At 39.0% G+C, this 22,519-nt stretch overlaps 1 protein-coding gene across 1 annotated transcript in view; it reads left to right on the forward strand.

The window, feature by feature from the left end:
- Positions 1–22,475, forward strand: part of LOC122862225 — a 26,665-nt gene extending 4,190 nt beyond the window's left edge. Inside the window, exons 11-52 of the mRNA XM_044167573.1 lie at positions 2,525–2,552; positions 2,656–2,740; positions 2,869–3,015; positions 3,100–3,311; positions 3,414–3,517; positions 3,611–3,729; positions 3,834–4,001; positions 4,209–4,408; positions 4,506–4,618; positions 4,788–4,894; positions 5,871–6,041; positions 6,131–6,336; positions 6,461–6,561; positions 6,687–6,805; positions 8,372–8,527; positions 10,146–10,360; positions 10,445–10,530; positions 10,749–10,876; positions 11,109–11,234; positions 11,414–11,604; positions 11,704–11,795; positions 12,689–12,819; positions 13,057–13,181; positions 13,352–13,478; positions 13,921–14,133; positions 14,276–14,446; positions 15,457–15,603; positions 16,101–16,150; positions 16,248–16,380; positions 16,555–16,637; positions 16,744–16,870; positions 17,243–17,433; positions 18,128–18,218; positions 18,369–18,489; positions 18,642–18,823; positions 19,036–19,191; positions 19,291–19,424; positions 19,525–19,658; positions 19,750–19,844; positions 20,801–21,047; positions 21,750–21,803; positions 22,030–22,475. Coding sequence (XP_044023508.1) covers positions 2,525–2,552; positions 2,656–2,740; positions 2,869–3,015; positions 3,100–3,311; positions 3,414–3,517; positions 3,611–3,729; positions 3,834–4,001; positions 4,209–4,408; positions 4,506–4,618; positions 4,788–4,894; positions 5,871–6,041; positions 6,131–6,336; positions 6,461–6,561; positions 6,687–6,805; positions 8,372–8,527; positions 10,146–10,360; positions 10,445–10,530; positions 10,749–10,876; positions 11,109–11,234; positions 11,414–11,604; positions 11,704–11,795; positions 12,689–12,819; positions 13,057–13,181; positions 13,352–13,478; positions 13,921–14,133; positions 14,276–14,446; positions 15,457–15,603; positions 16,101–16,150; positions 16,248–16,380; positions 16,555–16,637; positions 16,744–16,870; positions 17,243–17,433; positions 18,128–18,218; positions 18,369–18,489; positions 18,642–18,823; positions 19,036–19,191; positions 19,291–19,424; positions 19,525–19,658; positions 19,750–19,844; positions 20,801–21,047; positions 21,750–21,803; positions 22,030–22,130 — 5,687 coding nt within the window. The 3' untranslated portion in view covers positions 22,131–22,475. The remainder of the gene's footprint in view (positions 1–2,524; positions 2,553–2,655; positions 2,741–2,868; positions 3,016–3,099; positions 3,312–3,413; positions 3,518–3,610; positions 3,730–3,833; positions 4,002–4,208; positions 4,409–4,505; positions 4,619–4,787; positions 4,895–5,870; positions 6,042–6,130; positions 6,337–6,460; positions 6,562–6,686; positions 6,806–8,371; positions 8,528–10,145; positions 10,361–10,444; positions 10,531–10,748; positions 10,877–11,108; positions 11,235–11,413; positions 11,605–11,703; positions 11,796–12,688; positions 12,820–13,056; positions 13,182–13,351; positions 13,479–13,920; positions 14,134–14,275; positions 14,447–15,456; positions 15,604–16,100; positions 16,151–16,247; positions 16,381–16,554; positions 16,638–16,743; positions 16,871–17,242; positions 17,434–18,127; positions 18,219–18,368; positions 18,490–18,641; positions 18,824–19,035; positions 19,192–19,290; positions 19,425–19,524; positions 19,659–19,749; positions 19,845–20,800; positions 21,048–21,749; positions 21,804–22,029) is intronic.
- The last annotated feature ends 44 nt before the right edge of the window (positions 22,476–22,519 follow it).

Here is a 22,519-nt window from a genome sequence, read left to right on the forward strand (position 1 = left end):
TTGATCCCCTTTCGTAGAGCGAATCGTTGTCAGTGCTCACTCCTACTCAGGTGGCGCAGTTGACACTGAGTTCAGGGGCCTCGAACGACACAGACCAAATCGACCGTGTGTTTGAGCGACTTGAGGAGGGCAACGCGCTGGAAAATGTGGATGAATTCCTGACACAGCTGACTGCAAACGGAAAGGTAGGCTGCTCTTGACACTGGGGGAAGAAGGACAATCCTGGGCTATTAGGCGAGCATAGTCAGTACTCAGATCTTAACCTCTGCATCGATTGTAAGGGGCGCGCGTTCAAATCAAATATTTCATTACATGCTTTCTAGCGTCCTGTATGGTGTACTTGCAACACGTAAACTGTGTGGCATTGAAATGGTCTCATGACGTAATTTGACAGGTCCCTGACTTCCAACCTGTTGTGAGAGATCGTATAATGAATAGGACCTTCACCATCATCAGTCCCCATTTCCAGCACTTCAAGGAAAACGACTGGTCCGTTTGGTTCCATCTGAAACTGGTTCCTATCCTCCCAAGTTTCAGTCCAGTGATGCTCAAGAATGCAACCACAAACGTAAACTGCACAAGCTACCATGTCGTGTGAGTAGCATTTCACCAACAAGCAAGATTCCATTGCACCAAAGTATAAAATGCTATTGAGGGACTGCATAAGAATGTTTCTTTTTGCCCTTTGCAGTGTGAGTGGGATGGCCAAAGCTTTCCCTGCAATGCCGTTGCATAGACGACAAGGAATCACAGATGTTCTGCTGGGCTACCTGAGAAAATCTGCCAATGTCATCAACGAGCCAGGTAGGGCTGACAGTAAAGTAAACTGCGCTGTGTGGTTGCTTGTGTGGGCTTGCCCATGGACTTGAAATTGGTTGAAAAATATGCTGAAATGGCACTCGTCCCATGTGTATCAATGAAAAATAATGCTTGCCAAATGGTTCGTATGCTAACGTCCATCTACGTGCCTTAGTTTGCAGGCAGGCAATTCAGAATGATGCCGAGTGGCTTGAAGCAAACTTGGGTCCATTTTCCCAATACACAACATACTCTGACCTCAAAGTCTTCAACATCTCTGGGGTAAGTCATACATTTCACTATCAGTCTTCCTTGAATACAGCAGCACAATATTCAGAACTTGGAAAGCCTGCACACCGGGGTGGTTTTGCCAGGTCAAAGAGAAAAGCAATTCATATATCCTCTTTGTTTGTGTCGTCAGGTGGCCGTTGTGGACTCCCTCTCACCAAACCAGAAGGCTGAGCTGATCCTGGATCCAGACAGCGGCGCTTTGGAAGATGAGGCCATCATAAGGAAGGTGTTCACAAGCTTGACAGAGTCCCCTGATGATGAGCAGCTCAAACTGTTTTTCCAGGCTTTCACAAACATCAACAAGCAGGTGAATGCTTAACTTTTAAGATTGCCATATTTTCCCAGAAAGTTGGCTGACAAACAGGCCATGTAAAACTTGTCCTGGGCTCAAAGAATTTTTTGCAGAAGCTAATAAGGGGCCCTGGATTTGACTCAAAATGACACAGTTCTGATATGCTTCTTGGATGAATTGCTGCCGACGATGCCTTGAGGCATGCCCCTGATGCACTGAAGTACAAACAAGTGTCACCAAGATTGCTCTCATTTCTACAGTGAATTCATAAAGGTAAAATGTCCTCCTGAACTGAAACATGAATCCTTTTATTTCCAGCAAAACATCACCATCATCACAAATCCAGGCGTGCACGGGACACCATCTTGAACCTGACCCTGACAGCCCTTGCTGGTGAATTTGAAGACTTTGAGGCTGAAGACTTTCAGCTGTGGTTCCAGGTCAATTTGGCTCCTGTCATGGCGAGCCTCCGTCCTGACAGCTTGGTGGTGATCCCCAGTGACATCAGCTGCGCATCCTACGCAGCTATGTAAGAGATATTTCTGAGGTCCACAGTTAGACTTTCTGGGTTTGCATGATGTCAAACTGTGGCTCCAGACAAGTAACGATAATTTCTGTTTTCTTCCTTCAGACTCACTGGTCTTCAGCAAAGTTTGAAATCCCTGCCACTGCACCTGTCACAGGGCGTGATATCAAGCATAGACTCACTCAAGGAGACATTCACACGTACGTGGCAAAATGCTCTGCTGACAAACTTTTTCAGAAAAGCCGATTACCGCTGCTGTGATGATAGCTGTATTGATGCTATGCTTTTATTTCAATTTTCACTCAAACAGGTTGCTCAGTTCCAGATTCCTTCACGGTAAGTTCATTTCTATGGGTGTATTACACGGATTATACAATAGTTGATCAAAATTGACAAGACACAAGTTTGGCACGTTAACTTTGTTAAGGAGGCCACGTTAACATACTTTAACTTTAAGTAGCTTTTGCCACTTGACTAACAACGATGCTTTGCTTGTCTCCAGTGCAAAGAAACCCTGGTTGATGGTAAGTCTGTAAAATACCAGACATTTCAACTTTGATGACAGAATGACATTCTGAAGGTACAATATCTGATACACGAATTTTGTCTGTTTACAGAGGACCTCATCTGTGCTGCAGTCGACAGGTAGGTGAATTACTGTTTTGTCCGGTGCTGAGTTTGCGTGGCTAAAGTTCTTTTACACAATCTAAGTAAGGTAACAATGGTTTTCTTTTGTTGTTTTCCTCAGATCACAACTGGAACAAACCCTGTCCAGTGGCAATTCCCCTGAAGCCCTGTGCAATTTTACCATCACTCAGCATGCCTGTTCCTCGGTAAGACTGTGTTATGCAAGCGGTGAATTCCAGAGGAAGATTTGGCTTTTGCTACATTGCCATCCAGAGACAAATCTCCATAAGCTCTGAGAGAGTCTTTGCTTTATTTCTTGTCTACTTTTTCCAAGGCTACACATCTCACAGCCAGCAACTTGGTCACACTGATGAAATGCTCACTAGAAAGCCAAAGGACATACCCGGTAGAAGTCTGGAAGCTTTTCTTCCAAAAAGCTTCTACTGCACTAGAGCAGGCTCTTGAGACCTTCGCCACCATGGTAAATCCAATGCCACAATTTCACAAAATTGGTGTTTCCCTGCGTGAATTCTGTGTCAAACCAAAATGATTTTTCCAATTGTAGGCCCCCAACAACAGCAGCCCATCCTTGTCACATGCTCTCGAGGCTCTTGGAGAGGTGAGCATTGCAAACTTCAGCCAGGCACAACTGCAGAGTGATGCCTTTGTCAGACTCTGGTTCCAGACAAAGATTGGTCCGTTTTTGGCCTCTCCATCCCCCAACTTCCTATTCTGCCTTAGCTCCAAGAACTTCAGCTGCCAATCGTACCAGACAGTGTAAGTAAATATGTGATATATTGCTCCACTGTGAACACGATTGCAGAGGAACCTGCAGTTGTCGAGCTGTTTAGATGTTAAAAGCCTTCTCTCAAATTTTAGCATCCAGGCACTCAGCAGGCAAAGGGTATCCATGGACAGAGAAACACAGCAAGCAGTCTTCACTCATTTCATCAAACCATTCCTTTCAAGAAATGACTCATCAGGTAAAGGCAGGCGCTCTGGCTCAGTTTGGTAAAGTCTTGATAGCATGTGGTGGTAATACCCTGCCAATGTCTTTGTTTCTGTCTTCTTCGCAGATCCTGGCTGTGTCTCTTTTACCAGAGGTAGTAAAGACTGGCTACAAGCAAACCTTGGCAGCTTCTCCGGTTTTGCAAGCCTGCAGGATTTGCAAGCCCTCAATCCCAACTTCTCCAGTGTAAGTGGCAACTGCAGTTGTAGTATTCTTCTACCAAACTGAAATGTCTGACCTATGGTTTTGCAGTTACTGCTGTTTAATTTGATATTGATCCCCTTTCGTAGAGCGAATCGTTGTCAGTGCTCACTCCTACTCAGGTGGCGCAGTTGACACTGAGTTCAGGGGCCTCGAACGACACAGACCAAATCGACCGTGTGTTTGAGCGACTTGAGGAGGGCAACGCGCTGGAAAATGTGGATGAATTCCTGACACAGCTGACTGCAAACGGAAAGGTAGGCTGCTCTTGACACTGGGGGAAGAAGGACAATCCTGGGCTATTAGGCGAGCATAGTCAGTACTCAGATCTTAACCTCTGCATCGATTGTAAGGGGCGCGTTCAAATCAAATATTTCATTACATGCTTTCTAGCGTCCTGTATGGTGTACTTGCAACACGTAAACTGTGTGGCATTGAAATGGTCTCATGACGTAATTTGACAGGTCCCTGACTTCCAACCTGTTGTGAGAGATCGTATAATGAATAGGACCTTCACCATCATCAGTCCCCATTTCCAGCACTTCAAGGAAAACGACTGGTCCGTTTGGTTCCATCTGAAACTGGTTCCTATCCTCCCAAGTTTCAGTCCAGTGATGCTCAAGAATGCAACCACAAACGTAAACTGCACAAGCTACCATGTCGTGTGAGTAGCATTTCACCAACAAGCAAGATTCCATTGCACCAAAGTATAAAATGCTATTGAGGGACTGCATAAGAATGTTTCTTTTTGCCCTTTGCAGTGTGAGTGGGATGGCCAAAGCTTTCCCTGCAATGCCGTTGCATAGACGACAAGGAATCACAGATGTTCTGCTGGGCTACCTGAGAAAATCTGCCAATGTCATCAACGAGCCAGGTAGGGCTGACAGTAAAGTAAACTGCGCTGTGTGGTTGCTTGTGTGGGCTTGCCCATGGACTTGAAATTGGTTGAAAAATATGCTGAAATGGCACTCGTCCCATGTGTATCAATGAAAAATAATGCTTGCCAAATGGTTCGTATGCTAACGTCCATCTACGTGCCTTAGTTTGCAGGCAGGCAATTCAGAATGATGCCGAGTGGCTTGAAGCAAACTTGGGTCCATTTTCCCAATACACAACATACTCTGACCTCAAAGTCTTCAACATCTCTGGGGTAAGTCATACATTTCACTATCAATCTTTTTTAAAAACATTAATAATACATGTAATTTCCCGTTGGCACTAGTTTTACTATTTGGGTAAGAGATAAGGGTTGTTCATAGCTGTTAAAAACAAAGTCAGGGTTTGTTGTCAGCTTTACGATTAGTTTAAAAAAATTGTATATAAAGAGAGAGAGATCCTAAGAGAAAGATCAAACGAAAGAGAGAGAACAGGAGAAAGGCCGTGGTGATGAGAGGACTAAGTTAGTGAACAAGAGAAATAAAACTTGTTTCATGGCGGTTACATTCTAAAGCAGAAATATATGACCAGGAATCACTCACCAGATCGTTTACAGTACAGACAGGTGTTCTGGAGTATTAAATCTCCTTCCACCTATTCATGCGTAGTTTTTCTGCATTAATTACATCCAACTTAAACATCAGAGTCACACATCTGTAAATAGAAAGAATGGCAGGATAACTGTTTTGTTGTTTTCTTGTGTGTTAAAATTGCATTTCAAATGCCACCACTGTTTTTTTTATCCATTATGGGTCTAATTTGCTTGATCTTGATGGTTCCTCAAGTGTTGTGGAAACAAAAAGAGGAATGCATAAAGGGGAATTTTAGGTCCTAGTTCAGGTCTTGAGTATAGTTCTTCTGGTTCCATAGTTCCCAGAACATTTTGGTTGAAAAGGGCTTCAGAGTGTTGTTGTCCATAATAGTATGGTGCGAATGGTGTGACCCATATGTAGACTTTGCCTCCTATTCAAGGTTTTGGTAGGCTAATCCCTGATTGATAGAGCATTCGTGAGGAAATGTTTGTGTGTGGATCCATGAGAATATGTTGTCAAGCCCATGCAGACCCAACAGAGGGCCCTGCATGGGTTCACAGGGTTACAAAGAGTAATGGTTGTCCACAACACTGAAAGAAATTTGAGAAAGCTTGAATATTTGTTAAATATGTTTTTTGTCTTAAACTTCTTTCTTAGGTGACAGTACTAGACTCTCTTTCTTCAAGACAAAAAGCTGAATTGCTTCTTGAACCAAACAACTTGTCAAATGAAACCCTTGTGAGACTTGTGTTTACAAAACCTACTGTGTCATCACGTGTGGAAGACCTTGGCTCTTTCTTTGACAAATTTGTTAGTGGTGCTTCAGAGGTGAGTATTTAATCACATTTAGCTTATTCATTTTTTCACTAAAACCAAAAAAAGTATCTCATGAAAAATTTGTGTCATTTTTTACCTAGCAAAACCTGACAACCATTGACCCAAGAGTGCGTGATATCATCCTAAATCTGACACTAATGGCACTTAGACCAAAACTACCCATGCTAGATGCTGAGGGATTCAAGTTATGGTTCCAAGTTTACCTACCTCTGTTCCTCCCAAGCATTGGGTCAAGCACATTTGAAGTTATTCCAGGAAATATCAGCTGTGACTCCTATCAAGAGATGTGAGTGAAATCTCTATTTTTCTCCTTGTCATATTGACCAGAAGTGTTAAAAAGGGAATGGAAATAGATAGTGGAAACATTCTCTTACAAACTTTGGTGAATGGAAGAATTTTTGTCTTCACAGTGTCAAAGGGTGCGACAATGTTTTCACTCATCTCTCCATGAGGCAGACCCAACAGGTTTTTACGTTCATAATGGACTATCTTAGGAGACATTCCTGCTCAGGTAATTTAGATTGCATAATAGACATTGCATTTACTACTACTTGTGTGCTGTAAGTGTGTATAAATGGATATTTCTATGTCTGGTTTGACATGTTCAATTTAAAGATTCAGTATTTTGATTCCTAGGCCTCTCGTGTGTTGATTCTGTAAATGATGACAGATGTTGGGTCGAAGACAACTTTGGTCGGTTCCGTGTGGATGCCTCCTACATAGATTTTGTGACCTTGAAGAACAATTTCAATGGAGTAAGTGTCGCCTTTTAGTCCTTGTCAGTTTCATGGTCCCTCTGGCTTATTACAAACACACCAACAGGTATAAATATGTAGTCATATAGCCAGACAGGTAACTCATTCATTGGATAGTTTTGGGGACGTCATCCTCCATCGTCAGCACTACATACACCCATGTGCACAAATCAAGCCAAGTCAACAACAAGCATACGTGTTACCATGGTTATCATATTTATATGCTGCTAATACAGATCGCTTATGATTTCACTTCCATGACAGTTCATAATCAGCAAATGGATGTAAATAGTAGTATTTTAACTTTCGTTTATCATGCCAAAAACCCAGACACCAGAGTGTGCTTGGCAGTGAACCAACTTTGCAAAGTTGTTTAGACTGCACAAGACTTTGATTGACAGTTTTCATGGAAACAGGCAAAAGCACCAGTTACTTGAACCTAAAGTCTCTCAGTCTGAGACGTCTGTCCAGTTTACCATGTTACAGGCTTTAAATATTCACTGGTGTATTGTATTTTACGTTCTCATAACACCCAATAATACAAGAAATGTACCTTTTAGTTCTAAATATATCCAGCAAGTGTCAATGTTTTAATTATATGGGCCTTTCTGGTGATGGCACAAGTTACCTAAAATGTGTCATGATTCCAGCCTGGACCAAAACCTAGAAAAAACGTTTAGCCAGAACTATAACCCAACCCAAAACCTGAAGCCAGTGTTTTAAAGTCAAAACTCTCACTCTCACGCTCACTCTCTCTCCCTCACATTTCCATTTCTCTTTCTCCAATCCTCTCTAAGCTCCAAGGTGCAATAAAGATAATATTCTGCTGCTGTATCACCTTATACATCATGATTAAGTAAACAGTGAGGCCGACAGCAAATATATTAAGACAAACAGTAATGTTATAGGCCTACCTCTCACTAAGAATTAGCCTAGCTTAGCTTAGCCAACCATCACATGCAAAAATTTTGCACACCCTCGAACAATCATAACAACAAACCAGCAAGCAATTGATGAAGAGCGTACACTTAAATCAAAACTGACACATTTCTGAAAATGTCTTTCATATTATACTTTCAGCGGTTAGCTTGCAGTAAATTGCAACCTGTTGGATGTCAATCCCGTGTATGTGTGTGTGTGTAGATCAGAAGGTGGACAGAAATTCTGCTGCAGTCACAGTGGTGCATGTAAGCGGAGACAAGATAAGGACAAAATAATGATAATATAACCAAAGCTACATTCAATATAGATATTAAACACAAAATACTTACAAGTCAGCTGCAACAATTACTTCACTCAGGTCTGCATAGTAACCTTTAGATTAAAGGGTGAAACTGACATTTACATTACAGGCACATTTATTCATTTGGCAGGTAAAGACATCATTATTCGTGCTTTGTCAATAAGGACATTACTTGCCTTTGTTCCTTCAAGGCAAATTAATATTTTACACAGTGAGTGCAAATACTAAAGGTCAAAGTTTGCTAATTAGCTGGCAGGGTAACATGGGAGGTCTAATGCTTAACCTAAGTTTCACCTTAGTGAAATACTGTTTGTCCCTTTTAGGTGGAGGTTGCAGATCTTCTCACTCTCGGTCAGCTGGCCCAGCTCACAGCAACTCCTTCACAGCTAAAGAGGATGCAAGACGTGACAAAAATCATGACAGTCATCAACCCTGTTGACTTTGGTGCTTTCTTTGACATAGTCTCACCAGCCATTGAGGTAAACATCTATATAAGTGACACTTTCTTTTTTGCTCAGTAATACTCAACAATGTTATTATACACAATATTGGTAGGATTTGAAAAAAATCCTTACTTTGGTGCTATCTAGTGGTTGTGTCAAGAATGACACTGTGACATTTTCACCAAGATTGTTTAATTTTTTCACACACAAATGTATTCCATTGTAATAATTTGAAATATATAATATAAAATAGTAACTTGAAAATCCAACTGAAATTGAAATGCACATTTGTTGCTACATCAAATACACTCAAATGCCAGTTTATTGGGTACACCCAACTAAAACTAATGCAGCCCTGCAAAGAATCCTACCTTCATTAAGGATATGATAAACAGTTTTAGAGAGGTCTTAAATCAACCTAATGGTCAAGTTTGTAGTCGTATTTAATTGCATTGCATTATACTGAGTGGTATTACTAATATTTTGCCCAACCATTTTATCACTTAAATTAAACTGTATTTTTCTAGCAGTAACATGAGTAAGCAAAACATAAGCAAAGTTTAGCTGTCTAGGTGTCTCCTTCTATCTACAAGCATGGACTCATATCATGGCTTAACTAAGCTAGCAAACATCAACCAGGAAAAATTTCACTCACTAATTTTGCAGGCTAACATTAGATTAGACAAACATTAGAGTAAGCTAACCAACGTTAGCCAGCTTCTGTAGCAATTTAAACAGAGGTTAAAAAAGACATGGTTGGACATTTTACAGACGGATATTGAAGCACTTTTTTTTGCAATATTATACACTGTCAGTTTATTAGATAGGCCTACACCTATCTAAAAAAATGCAGTGTAATATAATACACAACAGCTCTGTAATAAATCCTAACTTCATTAAGGAGAACTGTTTTAGATCATTTTAGGGGCTGAAGTTCATTGTGCTGTTAAGTTGCATTGCATTATACTGAGAGGTGTTACTAATATTTTGTCCAGTCATTTATATCACTTATTGCTTATCACTTATAAAACTATATTTTTGTAGCAGTAACATAGGAAAGCAAAGCATGAACAAATTTTAGCTGTCCAGGTGTGTCCTTGTGGCTTGTTGAGCAAGCTAGCAAACATCCACCAGAATAAAACATGAAGCTTGAACATCATGTTGCTGGCTAACGTAAGATAGCAAGTTGATGAGTCAGCTGCTGATTGGTCATTTTACATACAGTACATACTAACTTTAAAGTCCAACTGAGGTGAAATGCACATTTTTGGCAACATCATATACACTCAAATGGAAGTTTATTGGGGACACCTAGCTGCACTAACAAGTTTGTGGTATTGTTATATTGTATTACATTATACTTACAGGTGTTTCAAATATTTTGTCCACCTCATTAAACTACATTTTTGTACCAGTAACATGAGTAAGACATTACCTGTGAACAACAGCAAATAGTAGTTTTCTAAATGGACATAAAGTTTTGTATCTTAAGTTGGATTTTAAAATCAACAAAGGAACACATATTTGGCTTTTTATATACAATGAGATAACTGACCAATAAATGGCAACATGTTAACATAACATTTTTACTTTCATGTAAACCATTCAGTTTCAGACTTCAAATTCTTATTTATACTATGTAAAATTCCCCCAGGTCCACTCAGCCAGCTACACAGAGGAGGTGAAATCTGCCCTCCTCCAGGAAGTATTTGATAGAGGGAATCTGTCCTCTCTAGCTATCAGTGACACAGAGTTCCTGCTGTGGCTCAGGGTTCGACTGAGCCCTCTCCTGGTTAACCTCTCTCCCAGCCTGGTGACACCTTTATTTGACATTGGGAAGAACAGAAGTTGTAACAGCAGCCAAGAGATGTAAGAATTTCTGTGGAGATGGTCATGATCATTGTGATGAAATTTATTTTGAATGTCATAAGACTGATATTTATCTGAATTTAGGATTACATTGCTGGACACACTACACGTGACACTCAGCAACACCACCCAAAGGGAGATCTACAAAAGCACCCTCCTCTTCCTCCAAGGTGTGATAGATAATCTTACAATGCAGAAAATAAAAATAATGAGGATACACATCTATGACAAAAAAATTTTATTGTGAAGAGATTGGGTTTTTTGTGGGGGTTTTTTTACATCAAAAGTAGAAGTACATATTTTTCTTTGCCAATGTGTGCCTCAAAAAATAAAATATTTAAATTATTCTGTATCAAGGCACACAGTGATTAATTTATGTTTAAAACAGGTCCAACACCCCTCAAGTGTTACAGTGGTGGAAGCTTCTACATCTATCTGAGAAACACTTTCCGCAGCTTTGGATTTCCAGATTTGTCCATATTCACGTCTCTTCTGCCAGAGACACACGAGTCAGAGGTAATACATAACAATATTTACTCAAAGCTTCTTTTAAAAAAATGCCCACACAGATGCAGAGGATGAAATACAGACATTGACTTTCCACAGGAGGATTAATACAGTATCACTTTTTAAGAGTTGTTACCTGGTGATAGCAGTAATGCAAATGCCCACGGATGTTGGGCATCATATCAACATATTTCTCTGTATAGTATAACTTTTTCAACTGTAAAAAAAACATCTCTTTCAGCTCCTAAGTACCATCAGTACCTCAGAGATGCATCAGTTCCTCAGTCAACCCAATGTGATTGGTAACGACTCTGACATCTGCATCATCTTCAACAACTACAACAACACTCCTGCCTTCCTAGAAACTGTATGTCCCTCTTCTTAATGTTGCCATTTAACATACATTATATTATAATGTAGCATCCAAGTGGTAATTTATTTAACCGTATACAGTATGCAAATTCAATACACCATTTGATCATTGTCTAAAATTACAGATTTTACACCAGTCTCTCATTAAACATAACTACACATGTGTGCCATTAGGAGGATGTTCCAGATGATGTGAAGAAGGTGACCCTCCCCTGTGTTTGGCATTTGGCACTGAGTAGCAACAGCAGATCTGAGGTTAATTCCTGGTTCGACATACGGTTGAGGAACTATTTTAGATTCCTCAGCAAGAGCCTCATCAGCTCCAACAAAGTGCAGAATGCTTCATGTCTCGCCTTCCAGAAACTGTAAGTCTCTTTTTCACAGTGTCAGAACGCTCTGTGACAACAGGGCTATCGTTGATGGATTACATGATACACGTATTTGTGTTGTTTTTCTTTCAATAGAGTCTCTGTAATGGCAAACAACTTCACATACAACAGCTCTGAGTTTGGACAGGGTGATGTATACACCACCATCAGGACCTACTTGACAACTGGTAAGATGCATTTTTGAACAAATGTATAATGTACGATGTAAGTGTAATGTAAGTGTTTAAAATTCAAGGAATTACATTTTTACCAACCCAGTCCTCATGATTTAATACTAAGTATACCATACTATACTAAGTATAAATGTATCTAGTTGGAGTGCACACAGCTGAAATTATATATTTTTCTAGACCAAGAGGTTTTCTTTTTTTGGCAAAAGTTTAAGGTGGAAGTTGTAATTTGGTGTAAGTGAAGAAGTGTCCACACCCAACTGTACAAAATAATTTGTGCAAATAGTATGATCCTACAGAATATCAGTTAGTACGGATGTGATACTGTAACTTAGACTGATAAGCCGACTGGATTTTTATATATTCCTGTCTAATGCAGCTTTAAATTTTCTAAAACAAACTTTCCATCACAAATGACCCTGTTGATTTTTTTCAGCCATGCTAGCAGTGTGGCTCCAGGGATGGCATGTTCTATTATGAAACATTCATGGTCTCCAGAGGATGATTTTGCCTCTTGAGCCACCATGATGTTGACATTTGTTGTTTTGTCTGAAATTTAAGTGAAAAGTATTGGATGGATTGTCATGAAATTTTATAAGGACATTTATGTCCTCATCAGGTTAAAATACTTTGTTTAAGAGCCAAACACCTGCACAACTAATGACATTCCCATCACCCTCAGCTGCACTTTGTCTTTAGTGCTAATTAGCAAATACATGCTAAGATGCTTAACTAAAATGTACATTATACCTGTTAAACATTAGCATGTTAGTATTGTCATTGTGAGCTTCACTGGTCTTTAAATATTTGAGCCATCATACATCATATAAAGAGATAAATAGATTTTTATTACATTAGGTTATTTGTTTGGCTTTTCCCTGTTTCCATAGACTCTACAGCCAGATGCTACAATGCCAGTGATTCACAACTCAATTCTACCGCTTGGTTTGTCAATTACATCAGCAGCTTTGTGACATTTATCACTCTGGATGATCTCATCACCTTTATCTCCATCAGTCAAGTATGTCCTGATATTGGTTCTATATAATTTACTTAAAGTTTATGCTTATACTTGAACAAAAAATAGAAGTTGTTAATTTAATTAGATTAGCTGTAGCTTTCACAATTGTAATCTAGTTTTGTTTAAGTCTATTTTGATTTTATTGTTAGTTTATTTTAGTTAAGACTAAGAAAATCCAAGGCATTTTAAGTAATTTATTGACTTTTTTTTAACTTTTTTTTTAATATATTTTTGAAGAGTGAAGTGTTCTTGGAGGACCAAGCCAACCTGGAGCTCTTTAACAACACAGCAATCCCAAAAAATGTAACCAATTACTACATCTCACAGCTTTTTGCCTTCAACCCAACCTTCAGCCCTGTCAAGTGAGTATCTGCTAATTTGACATTGGGAAGAACATAGTATATATATATATATATATATATATATATATATCATGCATATTATTTAGTGGTGAATGTTGGTCATTCTGTATATTAAAATGGTCTGTACTGATTTTTATATGAGGTTGAAAGATATATCACTTTTCATCTAGGCTTCCAAGCCTTTTCCTGTGCTCCCCTGAGGTCCCAGGTTTAGCATATTCTTCTGTGAATGAAGCTGATACCATCCTCATCTTGAATGAGCTGAAGCAATTCTGCAATGGAACAGAGAATGCTGAGGTACCAGCTTTGTTTCAATTGTTAAATTTTTTTTTTGAGACTCTAAATGGCAGTGAGACTGGACATGTGAACATGTATACAGTATATTAATTTATTTATTGTTTATTTGTATAATTGCACAATTATATATCATCTAAAGAGGCTTGATTGTTGTAGAAGCTGCTTGTGACTAAGAATTTACACAGCTAACTTAGATCATGAAATGCGTAAAACAGTCTCTAATGAGTCTAAATGTTAGTAAGTTAGCCTTTGCAGCCTTGCTCACCATTGTAACACGTTTCTCAAATTTTTACTCTTGCTCTGTGCCTTTCTGATAATGCTTTAAAAACATTGTGCATGATTCTCTTCACATATTTCTCACATATCGTTAAAACTACAGTAACACTAATAGTAAAATGTCCTCAGTTGATTTTTTCATAATCGGGTGTATTTTATTCTATAGGTATCTGCCGCTCTGGCATCCAACATCCAGACCATCACAGCAGAGACGTTTGTGACCCTGGGCAGTGCCAGCGCAGGCCTGACCAGCAGTCAGATCACTTCAGTTGCCCCATCAGTTCTGGTTTCCTCTTTGTCCACCCTGGGCTCAGTCAGCACTTGGAACCAGGAGCAGGCCACCACAATCATCCAAATCATGACTGCCTCAGGCTTCAAGGTAAAGGATTTTCTGTCCACGTAATGGCTGATAAACAGTATGGCTTTATTATGGTTAAAACCATACTGGCATACTATAAAATGACCCTGAAGTACATTGCATATGCCACTTTATCTTTGATAAATGCAAATGTATTAAACAGATCAACAGTGGATCCTCCCTGGAATCCCTCGGCACACTTGTGGCTGGAGTTCCTTCAGCGTTAGTGGAAAAAATCCCAGCTTTTGAGCTACTCACCATCTCCCAGAGCAGCACCTTTGTTTCCAACATGCTGGCAGCCCCAACCGTTGTCCAACAGACCTTCGTCAAAAAGGTACAAAGTTAACTTCTGATTCTACCACAACATCACAGCCATGATTCTCAAGTCAACAGATCAACAATCTTTAGGCACATCTTTGTTATTGTTATTAAAAACATCTTTCTTAGTGAATCAGGGAGCAAAAACAATATGATATTAAAGTATTTGACCATGTGTCATCAGGGGACATTGCTGATCTAAGATTAAGACAAAAACACATTCAATACTAGCATGCCTAGTTTACTGTATTATTATACAGTGTAAATTTATTATACAAGTGAAAGAGGGTGTAATCTTCACTTCCCAAAATCCTACTTTTGCCCCCGCCACCAAGCTCTGCAGATACCGCTCAGGGCTCACTGTACTCTTTTCTGCATGTTTTTCGAAAGGACAGTATTTTTTGGTGACTAAAACTATATTTCAGTTATGAAAACTTTGCAGGATTCACATCATTTATTTTATTTTTTGTAGTTAAAGATGTTAGTGCAGCCTTAAATCTCCAAATCAATGAAACTATGTGTGCTGTGTTTTTCAGTTGAGTTAGTGCAAAGTAGAAAGTTAAATCAGACAGTTTGACAGTTTAACATCCACAGCTTAGAGTCAGCTGAAGGTCTATGTAGGTCATATAAACAGGTCATATGTAGGTCAGGTGTTTATTTAAAGGTCATATAAACACCAAGTGCTCAAGCTGTAAAGACTGACAATTACACCCTGAGGTGGACTGCCAGTCCATGCCTTTTACTTCAAAAGTTTACAAACTTTTTTTTGTAAACCGTGTCATAGCTTTCAATCAGATTTATTTGTCTTTCTAATATTGTGCATTACATACATTGCTAGACATTCAAAAGGCACAATGGTCAGTTTTATTATTATGTGTTATATGCCAGGTTGATATAAATCTATGTAAAGGCAGAAAATAACATTCAAGAACCCCAGAACTTAATATATGTTTTGTTTAGGTACTCACTAAAGGAATTTTGAGATGATTTCTGGTCTGGTTTTAACTCTCTTTAATTCCCTGGTAGATCATTTCTGTGGACACAAGTCCAGAAAAAGTGATAGTGAATGTCCCTGATGCCATGGCAACTGAGATCCCACTATCCATGCTGGTATTCTCTGAGGAGACTGTAGACATCAATGTGATTAACAGAAAGGAATGGACGCGAAATCAGGTCAGTATGTGGCTATGGACACAGAATAGAGTTAATGATATATTCAAATTGAAGTTTATTCAGTTACAGTGCCATAAATTATGTTTATTCAGTGTTTTCCCCAGATGTGAGTTCTTTTCAAGACATAAAAACAAGATTTAGCACATAGAGTGACTCACTGAAATCAAGACAAGTGTATTTTAGGATTATCAGGTGATTACAAGCCCAAGGATACTTGTCAACAACCCATAGACCGCCCTGTTACATTTCTATTCTGCTAGTGGGCAGTACAAGCATATTTATCGTACCTTTACGTCATAGTCTTCTCCAGGGTTGATATGAGGTCAACTTTACCAGTTGAAAAACACACAGCCAAAGTCTGGCCTGTTTACAATATTAGATGAAAGCTATTAAAACAGGTGGACTAAAAACACTTAAACGTATGATAGTATGCATGTTGCTGTAACGAGATAAATCATTTTCAGTGTTAGCTGACATTGCTGTGTCTGTTCTTCTAGGCTGCCATGCTTTTTGGGACACTGGGTAAAACAAACTTTGACATCGAGCAGTAAGTAAACAAGTCCCATAACCATTTTGATTTATTTATTATTTTAAGATTTATCATGGCCTATTAACTGTCTTTGTGTTTTGATTATCCCCCACAGGCTTTCTCCTTCTGTGCTGCAGGGCTTCACGTGCACGTCAGTCCAGAGAATGACAACAACCAGGATCCAGGGGCTGATCCATGCCTGTAGGCCGAGGAGAGGCAGGGCCAAGGTGGAGCTGAAGGAGTCACAGGTAAATTCAAATGAAACCTACCTGAAACTTAATTAAATCAAATGACTATACTATTTATCTGAAGTTGATAATCAAGATAAGTTGGATGTATAATACCAGAGTCATTAATAGTTTGTGACTACTAACTTGTATAACAATTAGTATTATTCTGTGCCTTTGCATAATTTTCTACAGCTGACTTGCATGTACAACCTGCTCAATGGAGAACTGTCCCAAAACTTCACAGATTATCCCTCAGACATGCTTCTCTACTTAAAGTGAGTCTGTCTCCAAGCATTTTATTGTGACCTCATAATGTACCACTGGTTTAAAAAAAGTATACATTTTCTTATTGATTTTGGCATCTTTGTCTATTTATTACAGAAACAAAAATGTCAAGAGAGCCAACTGCAGGTCATACTTTTCAGCAGTGGGTGCTGCAGACTTCTCTGTGGCCTCCAGCGTTTTGACCAAGGACTCACTGCTATTCAATGAAGCCAGGACCTGCTTGGTGAGTGGCATTAAAATTAAGGTTTGCTATGGGTTTGCTGTAATAGGGTAGGCTGCAGCTTGTTATGTATTCATTGCAAACATATAAGTTTTATTGCAAAAAAACATAAAATGCTGCTTGAATCACCATTGCATGGCAACAGTGAGTGATAGCATATACCAAAAAATATGTAGATGTACAGTATATTTATATACTTACATATATGAAAACGTTGCAGATTATTACTGTAAATGGTGTAAGTAAACAACATTCAAAATATAGCTTGAAAAGTAATTCTCATGTATTTAAATGGTACTAATGTGTTTCACTAGTTAGACTGTCAAACAACTGTGGTACAATTTTAAATTAAATATTGTGCTTTTAACTGTCTAGGGAATAAGTGGTGTGAATCTGAGCAGAGACAACGTGGAGGTGCTGGGGAACATGGCCTGCACTCTGGACAGCTCTTACATCCAAAACGCTGATCCTCTCATCCTTGAAAAACTCAAAGCCTGTAAGGACTTCTCTGACAGCCAGGTGGCTGCCATGGAGACGCTGCTCCTGTCTGGGAAAACACAATATGGGTACAAGAATTAAATCAATTTAAGAGCCATTCAGACTGCAATGAAAGGGATGAGGCTGGCGATATTCTATGTACTTCTTATTCTCAACAAATCCCATGAAAAGTCCAAAACCAGCAATGAATTGATCCTACTAACAAGTATTTCATGTGTTTCTGATATTCCTTCGTGCCATAGAGCTCCATTGAGGTCCATTAAAAACACATCAGCACACACACTGTAGTTTATTTTGACTCAATCCCACATACACCATCTGAAATTCTCACTAGATACATTTTGGTACTCGTTACTACAGTGTCCAGCTGAAATTACTTATTTTACATTACATTATTTTAAATGTGAAACTATCTATTTGTAGCCCATTTTTAAAGATTTACGCAGTCACTAGGAACAAATGGACTTGGGGCAGAGTTCCACAGACAGGGTAGGGGAGTCGGAAAGTATTGACAGACGCAACGTTGGTTTTGGTCTTTTCATAGGATTTGTTGGCAATAAGAAAAAAAACTAATAATATCGCCAGCCTCATCCTTTAACTGTGCTAAATACAACATTGTATTATTCACAAATCATTACCACCTTTATTTAGAGGCATTTTTATTTATAATATCTTAAACAGCCAAATTTTGCATCCTATGCCACCAAGTGGGTAGCAAGGTAACAAGCCAGACTATATGAATATATCATCTTCTGTTTTCAGGAATGCCAACACCTGGAACAAGCAAACACTGGAAAACCTTGGGACCCTACCTCTATATTTCACAAGAAACATCTGGGGCCAGTTCAAGACTGTATGTGTTTTTTACTTGTACCTGCTTCTTGATACTGATTAGTCCAATAATATTCATTTAATTCCATGATTTTAAAGTACCTTGTAAGAGGTACCTTGTATCCATTTCCAACTTTGTGTTAAAAAGCAGTTTCTGTAATGTTTTTTGCAGACAACAAAGAGAGGGTTCCTTAAGACCTTTATGCCCCAACTGAGGAAAACAAAGACACAGAAGAGGAAGCTTAAGGTGCTGTTTAAACAGATGAGCGCTTTCAAGATAAAACGAGGAGCAGGTAAAGAGGAACAAGGCAGCCAGGCCTAGTGTGTTTTTTATATAGCAGCTGCTAACAATATTTTACAAAACTGGCAAGCGTCTGTGTGTGTTTGTTTGTGTTTAACAGAATGACATAATGACATTTTCTCTCATTGGCCAATTATTCTCAAGGCTGCACTGTGGGCAACATCACCCAGGTGACAGTTAGTGATGCTTCCTTCCCCTTCGGCTACGACCAGACGCAATTTGACCTCTGCCTGGACATCCCTGTTCTGAAGGACAACCTCTACTCTATCTGCGAGAAAGTAGATGACGATGACTTTCAGCAAATCATTTTGAAGAAACTCAACCAGGTAACATCTTTTGAGACAGTTTTTCAGTTGTTAATGTGAATGTGTTAACTAATCAAGAGGTTATTATGGTACAGCAGTCATCATGTCATGTGGCACTGGCAAAAGTGGTTGTGTTTCATGAGGAAAGTATTGTTGGATATATTTTTTATTCATTAATTAATGTATATTTCAACACACTACTATGTGTTACTCCGCTTTCTCTGTTCTTCCAGGCATTCCCATCGGGTGTTTCTGATGAGGAAGTTCAGCTGCTCGGTTCAGTGTCTCGTGCGGCATCACTTGATGACATCTCCAAGTGGAGCATCACCAAAATTGACACCCTGGCAGCACTCATGAAAGCTGATGATGGATCATGGGAAGCAGCAAAGGTACAATGTAGAGGGATCCTCAAAACTACAAAATGTCAGAAAGATACTCATACCTGCATACATTTGCTCACTCAAGGTGTTTTCTTTAATGTCATTTAGAGCAAAGCAATCATCACCAAGTATCTGGATACTTCTGGGAACTCGCTGGGCAGCACTGAGCTTAACAGTATTGACTCCAACCTGTGCTCATTAGACACCAGCACACTGAAGACCATCACCCCAGACAGTATCAGGTGGGTGGTAGCATGTAGCTCAAAGATGCCTAAATGTGGTCACTGTGCGTGATGATACAGACTTGACACTGTATTTTACTTTCTTCTTGTACCTTGTCAGAAATGCCAAACCTCTGAATGTGGCGTCATGCTCCTCTGAGCAGAAGAGAGTCCTGTATGAGATCAGTAACACTTCCTTCAGCTCACAACGTCTCAGTGCCAGTGCCTATTACAATTTAATTACGCCCTATCTAGGTAAGAATACATGTTACCTGTCTTTCTGGCTGTTTCTCTATCTCTCATAAAACTCCTCTCTAATTTCCTGTTTTCCTTTCTACTGTGATAGGTGGGGCACCTCTGTCAGATGTGGTAGCACTGTCATCCCAGAACATCAGCATGGACGTAGACACTTTCCGTAGTCTGGATCCTAACGTTATCGCTGTAAGGATACTTGTTAAAGAGTTGATAACAGTCTGTCTATTTGGTTGTTTTATCATGAATATACTGCAAATGACCTGCGGCGATGCTTTAGCACAACTTACTTGTAAACACTGCAATGGATTTGGGAGGGTCTAAGGGTAAGAAGACATTAAAGAATTGTAGATTTTGAGTCTTCAAGGAATAGTTCGACATTTAAGGAAAGACTCATATTTGCTTTCTTGCCGGGAGTTATATGAGAAGATCTATACCACTACTCACTAATTAACACATTATATTTTATTATATTATTTAATCCGTACAAAAATGATATAAAAGTACAAAAAGAACAATTTGTGGTTTTACAGGGGGTTAGCTAGCTGTTTCTCCTGGTTTTCACTCTTTAAGCTAACCAGCTGCTGGCTGTAGCCTTATATTGAACAGACAGATGTGAGAGTGGTATCGATCTTCTCATCTATCTATTCCATTAATGGTTGTGAAGAGCACACACCCATCACTGGCAATTGTTTAATGTCAGATAGTCAATGACTCCTGTAATTCAGAGACGTTTTCAGGAATATGAGGTCAGTTTACTTTTGTCACACATCTTAAATCTTGGCTTCTATAGTTAGGTCTTCGAAACAACCACAGGCTGCAAGTCATTCTTTCTAGTTAACTTAGCATACTGTATGTACTAGCAGAGTGCAAAAGAAATTGCGAAATGTGTGATGCGCTTTACTGTGAGTATTGGGCCAAGTATGCCAACCCTAAGAGAAGGCCAACACGTTGTGAGTTGCAGTGGTTAAATGTAAAAACCATTTCTAAATCCGTACTGGATTTTGAAAATATTATTACAATGGTTTATACCAAAAGTTTCTCTAGAAAAAAGACATGAAGCAAGCTGTCTTCATTGAAGCTAATTGTCCAGTGTGTAAAAAATTTCAGCCCAATCTCTTCACTGTTTCATTTTAAATGCACAGGGTTTAACCGTGACCAATGTGCAAGGCCTCATGGATAAACAGCTACAAGATCTTAAGGTGTTTGAGAACGATACCGTGATTCAGACCTGGGTGAACATGCAGCTGCAGTCAGACCTGGACAGACTGGGTCTGGGCCTAACCACCAACAGAACCGACACGACCACTCCACGACCCAGCTCCAACAACACCACGAACGCTACTACATCAGCTGCAACCAGCACTGTGACACCAACACAGGCATTATCTGGTATGAGAAAATTAGAGATTGTAGCAACTCTACAGCTAACTGATAAGTTAATCATTGCAACAAGAAAAAAAAAAAACAAGGACTACAACTCTCTGCGTTACATCAAATCATGTGTTTGCTTTCATGAATCAATTTGAGAAAGGTTAAACATTTTTTTGAATCCTCTGAAGTTAGGCCAGAATATTCATTCCAAATGTAAATGAGTACAGTATACTGGTTTATGGAAAGTTAACAACAAGAACAATGAAAAAGTATTGACTCCCTTATCAAGTAAACAGGACTAAACAAATAGCATACTAATGAACTGTAGCTCACAGGGACCCACTAGCTTCTACTCTAAACAGAAAGTATCTCATTTGTGCAGGGATAGTGTCATTACTTGTGGAGTATTAAAGTTCTCAAGTTGCACCCTGTATTGTTTTCAGCAACCAGAGGACACTAGTGCGCCACTGTGTGGACATTTCAGTGACAACGAGAATGTTCATGATAATGTCATGAGTATACACATTGTATTTATTTAGCATTGCTACCATTAGCAGGCCAATTTCCCACATGATTAGGTGTTTATTGTTAGTGCACCATTTGAATTTGCACCCAGGTAATGATATGCAACAAAGTGGTTGTACAGCAGATGAAGTAACACTGCTGGGTGTTGACTGATTTTACATTGCACCATCTAACTAAACTGAATCTCATCCACAGGAAATACAAGCAGCTCAAGTACAACACGGACCACTACAGTGACAACAACACAAGGTGAGCAACTACAGCTAATTTACAGTACCAGTTTACCCACTGTACTTACATGATGTAGTAATGCTTAATTCTATACACAGGGGTACAAAATATAATATTTTATCTATTTTTTATCTACAACCAGGCGAATAATGACAAGAAATGTTAAAGAAAATAATAAAATAATTCTGCTTCTGTGATGAATATAATAACAGTCTAAATGTATGTTTTTGGCTTTGATTTCTAGCTAACTTCACAAGTGGGGGAGCAGAGCTTGTAAAACACCAAACAGCCATATTCCTGGCTGCTCTTCTGACAACTGTGCTACAAATACTACAACCAGCCTAAATATGTTTGTGACTTTAGCATCCTAATCAATAATCAGATATGATTCAATTAAGTTTTAAGTATTGCTCACCTCTTGAGAGTGAGATTTGTTAAAATAATTGTTAGTGTTATTTCTTCAGAGCTAAAGAAAATTGCTTCATTGCAACTGTTTAATTTCTGCTTTGTCCCATCTCTTCATGTTGTAAAACTGTGTTATTGAACAATCACAGGATTTAAAATTATGTTTTAAGTGGTGATCTGGGATGTTAAACTGCATCTACTGGGATTTTGAAATTCTTATTACTAATAATAACATTTATGTTCAATCATTATTAAAAGCAAAATAAAGAGTACATGAAAAACAAATTCCTCAAAATTACTGTATTATTATTATTATTATTATAATTTAC

The sequence above is a fragment of the Siniperca chuatsi genome, linkage group LG15, assembly GCF_020085105.1.
Source record: "Siniperca chuatsi isolate FFG_IHB_CAS linkage group LG15, ASM2008510v1, whole genome shotgun sequence".
NCBI lineage: Eukaryota > Metazoa > Chordata > Actinopteri > Centrarchiformes > Sinipercidae > Siniperca > Siniperca chuatsi.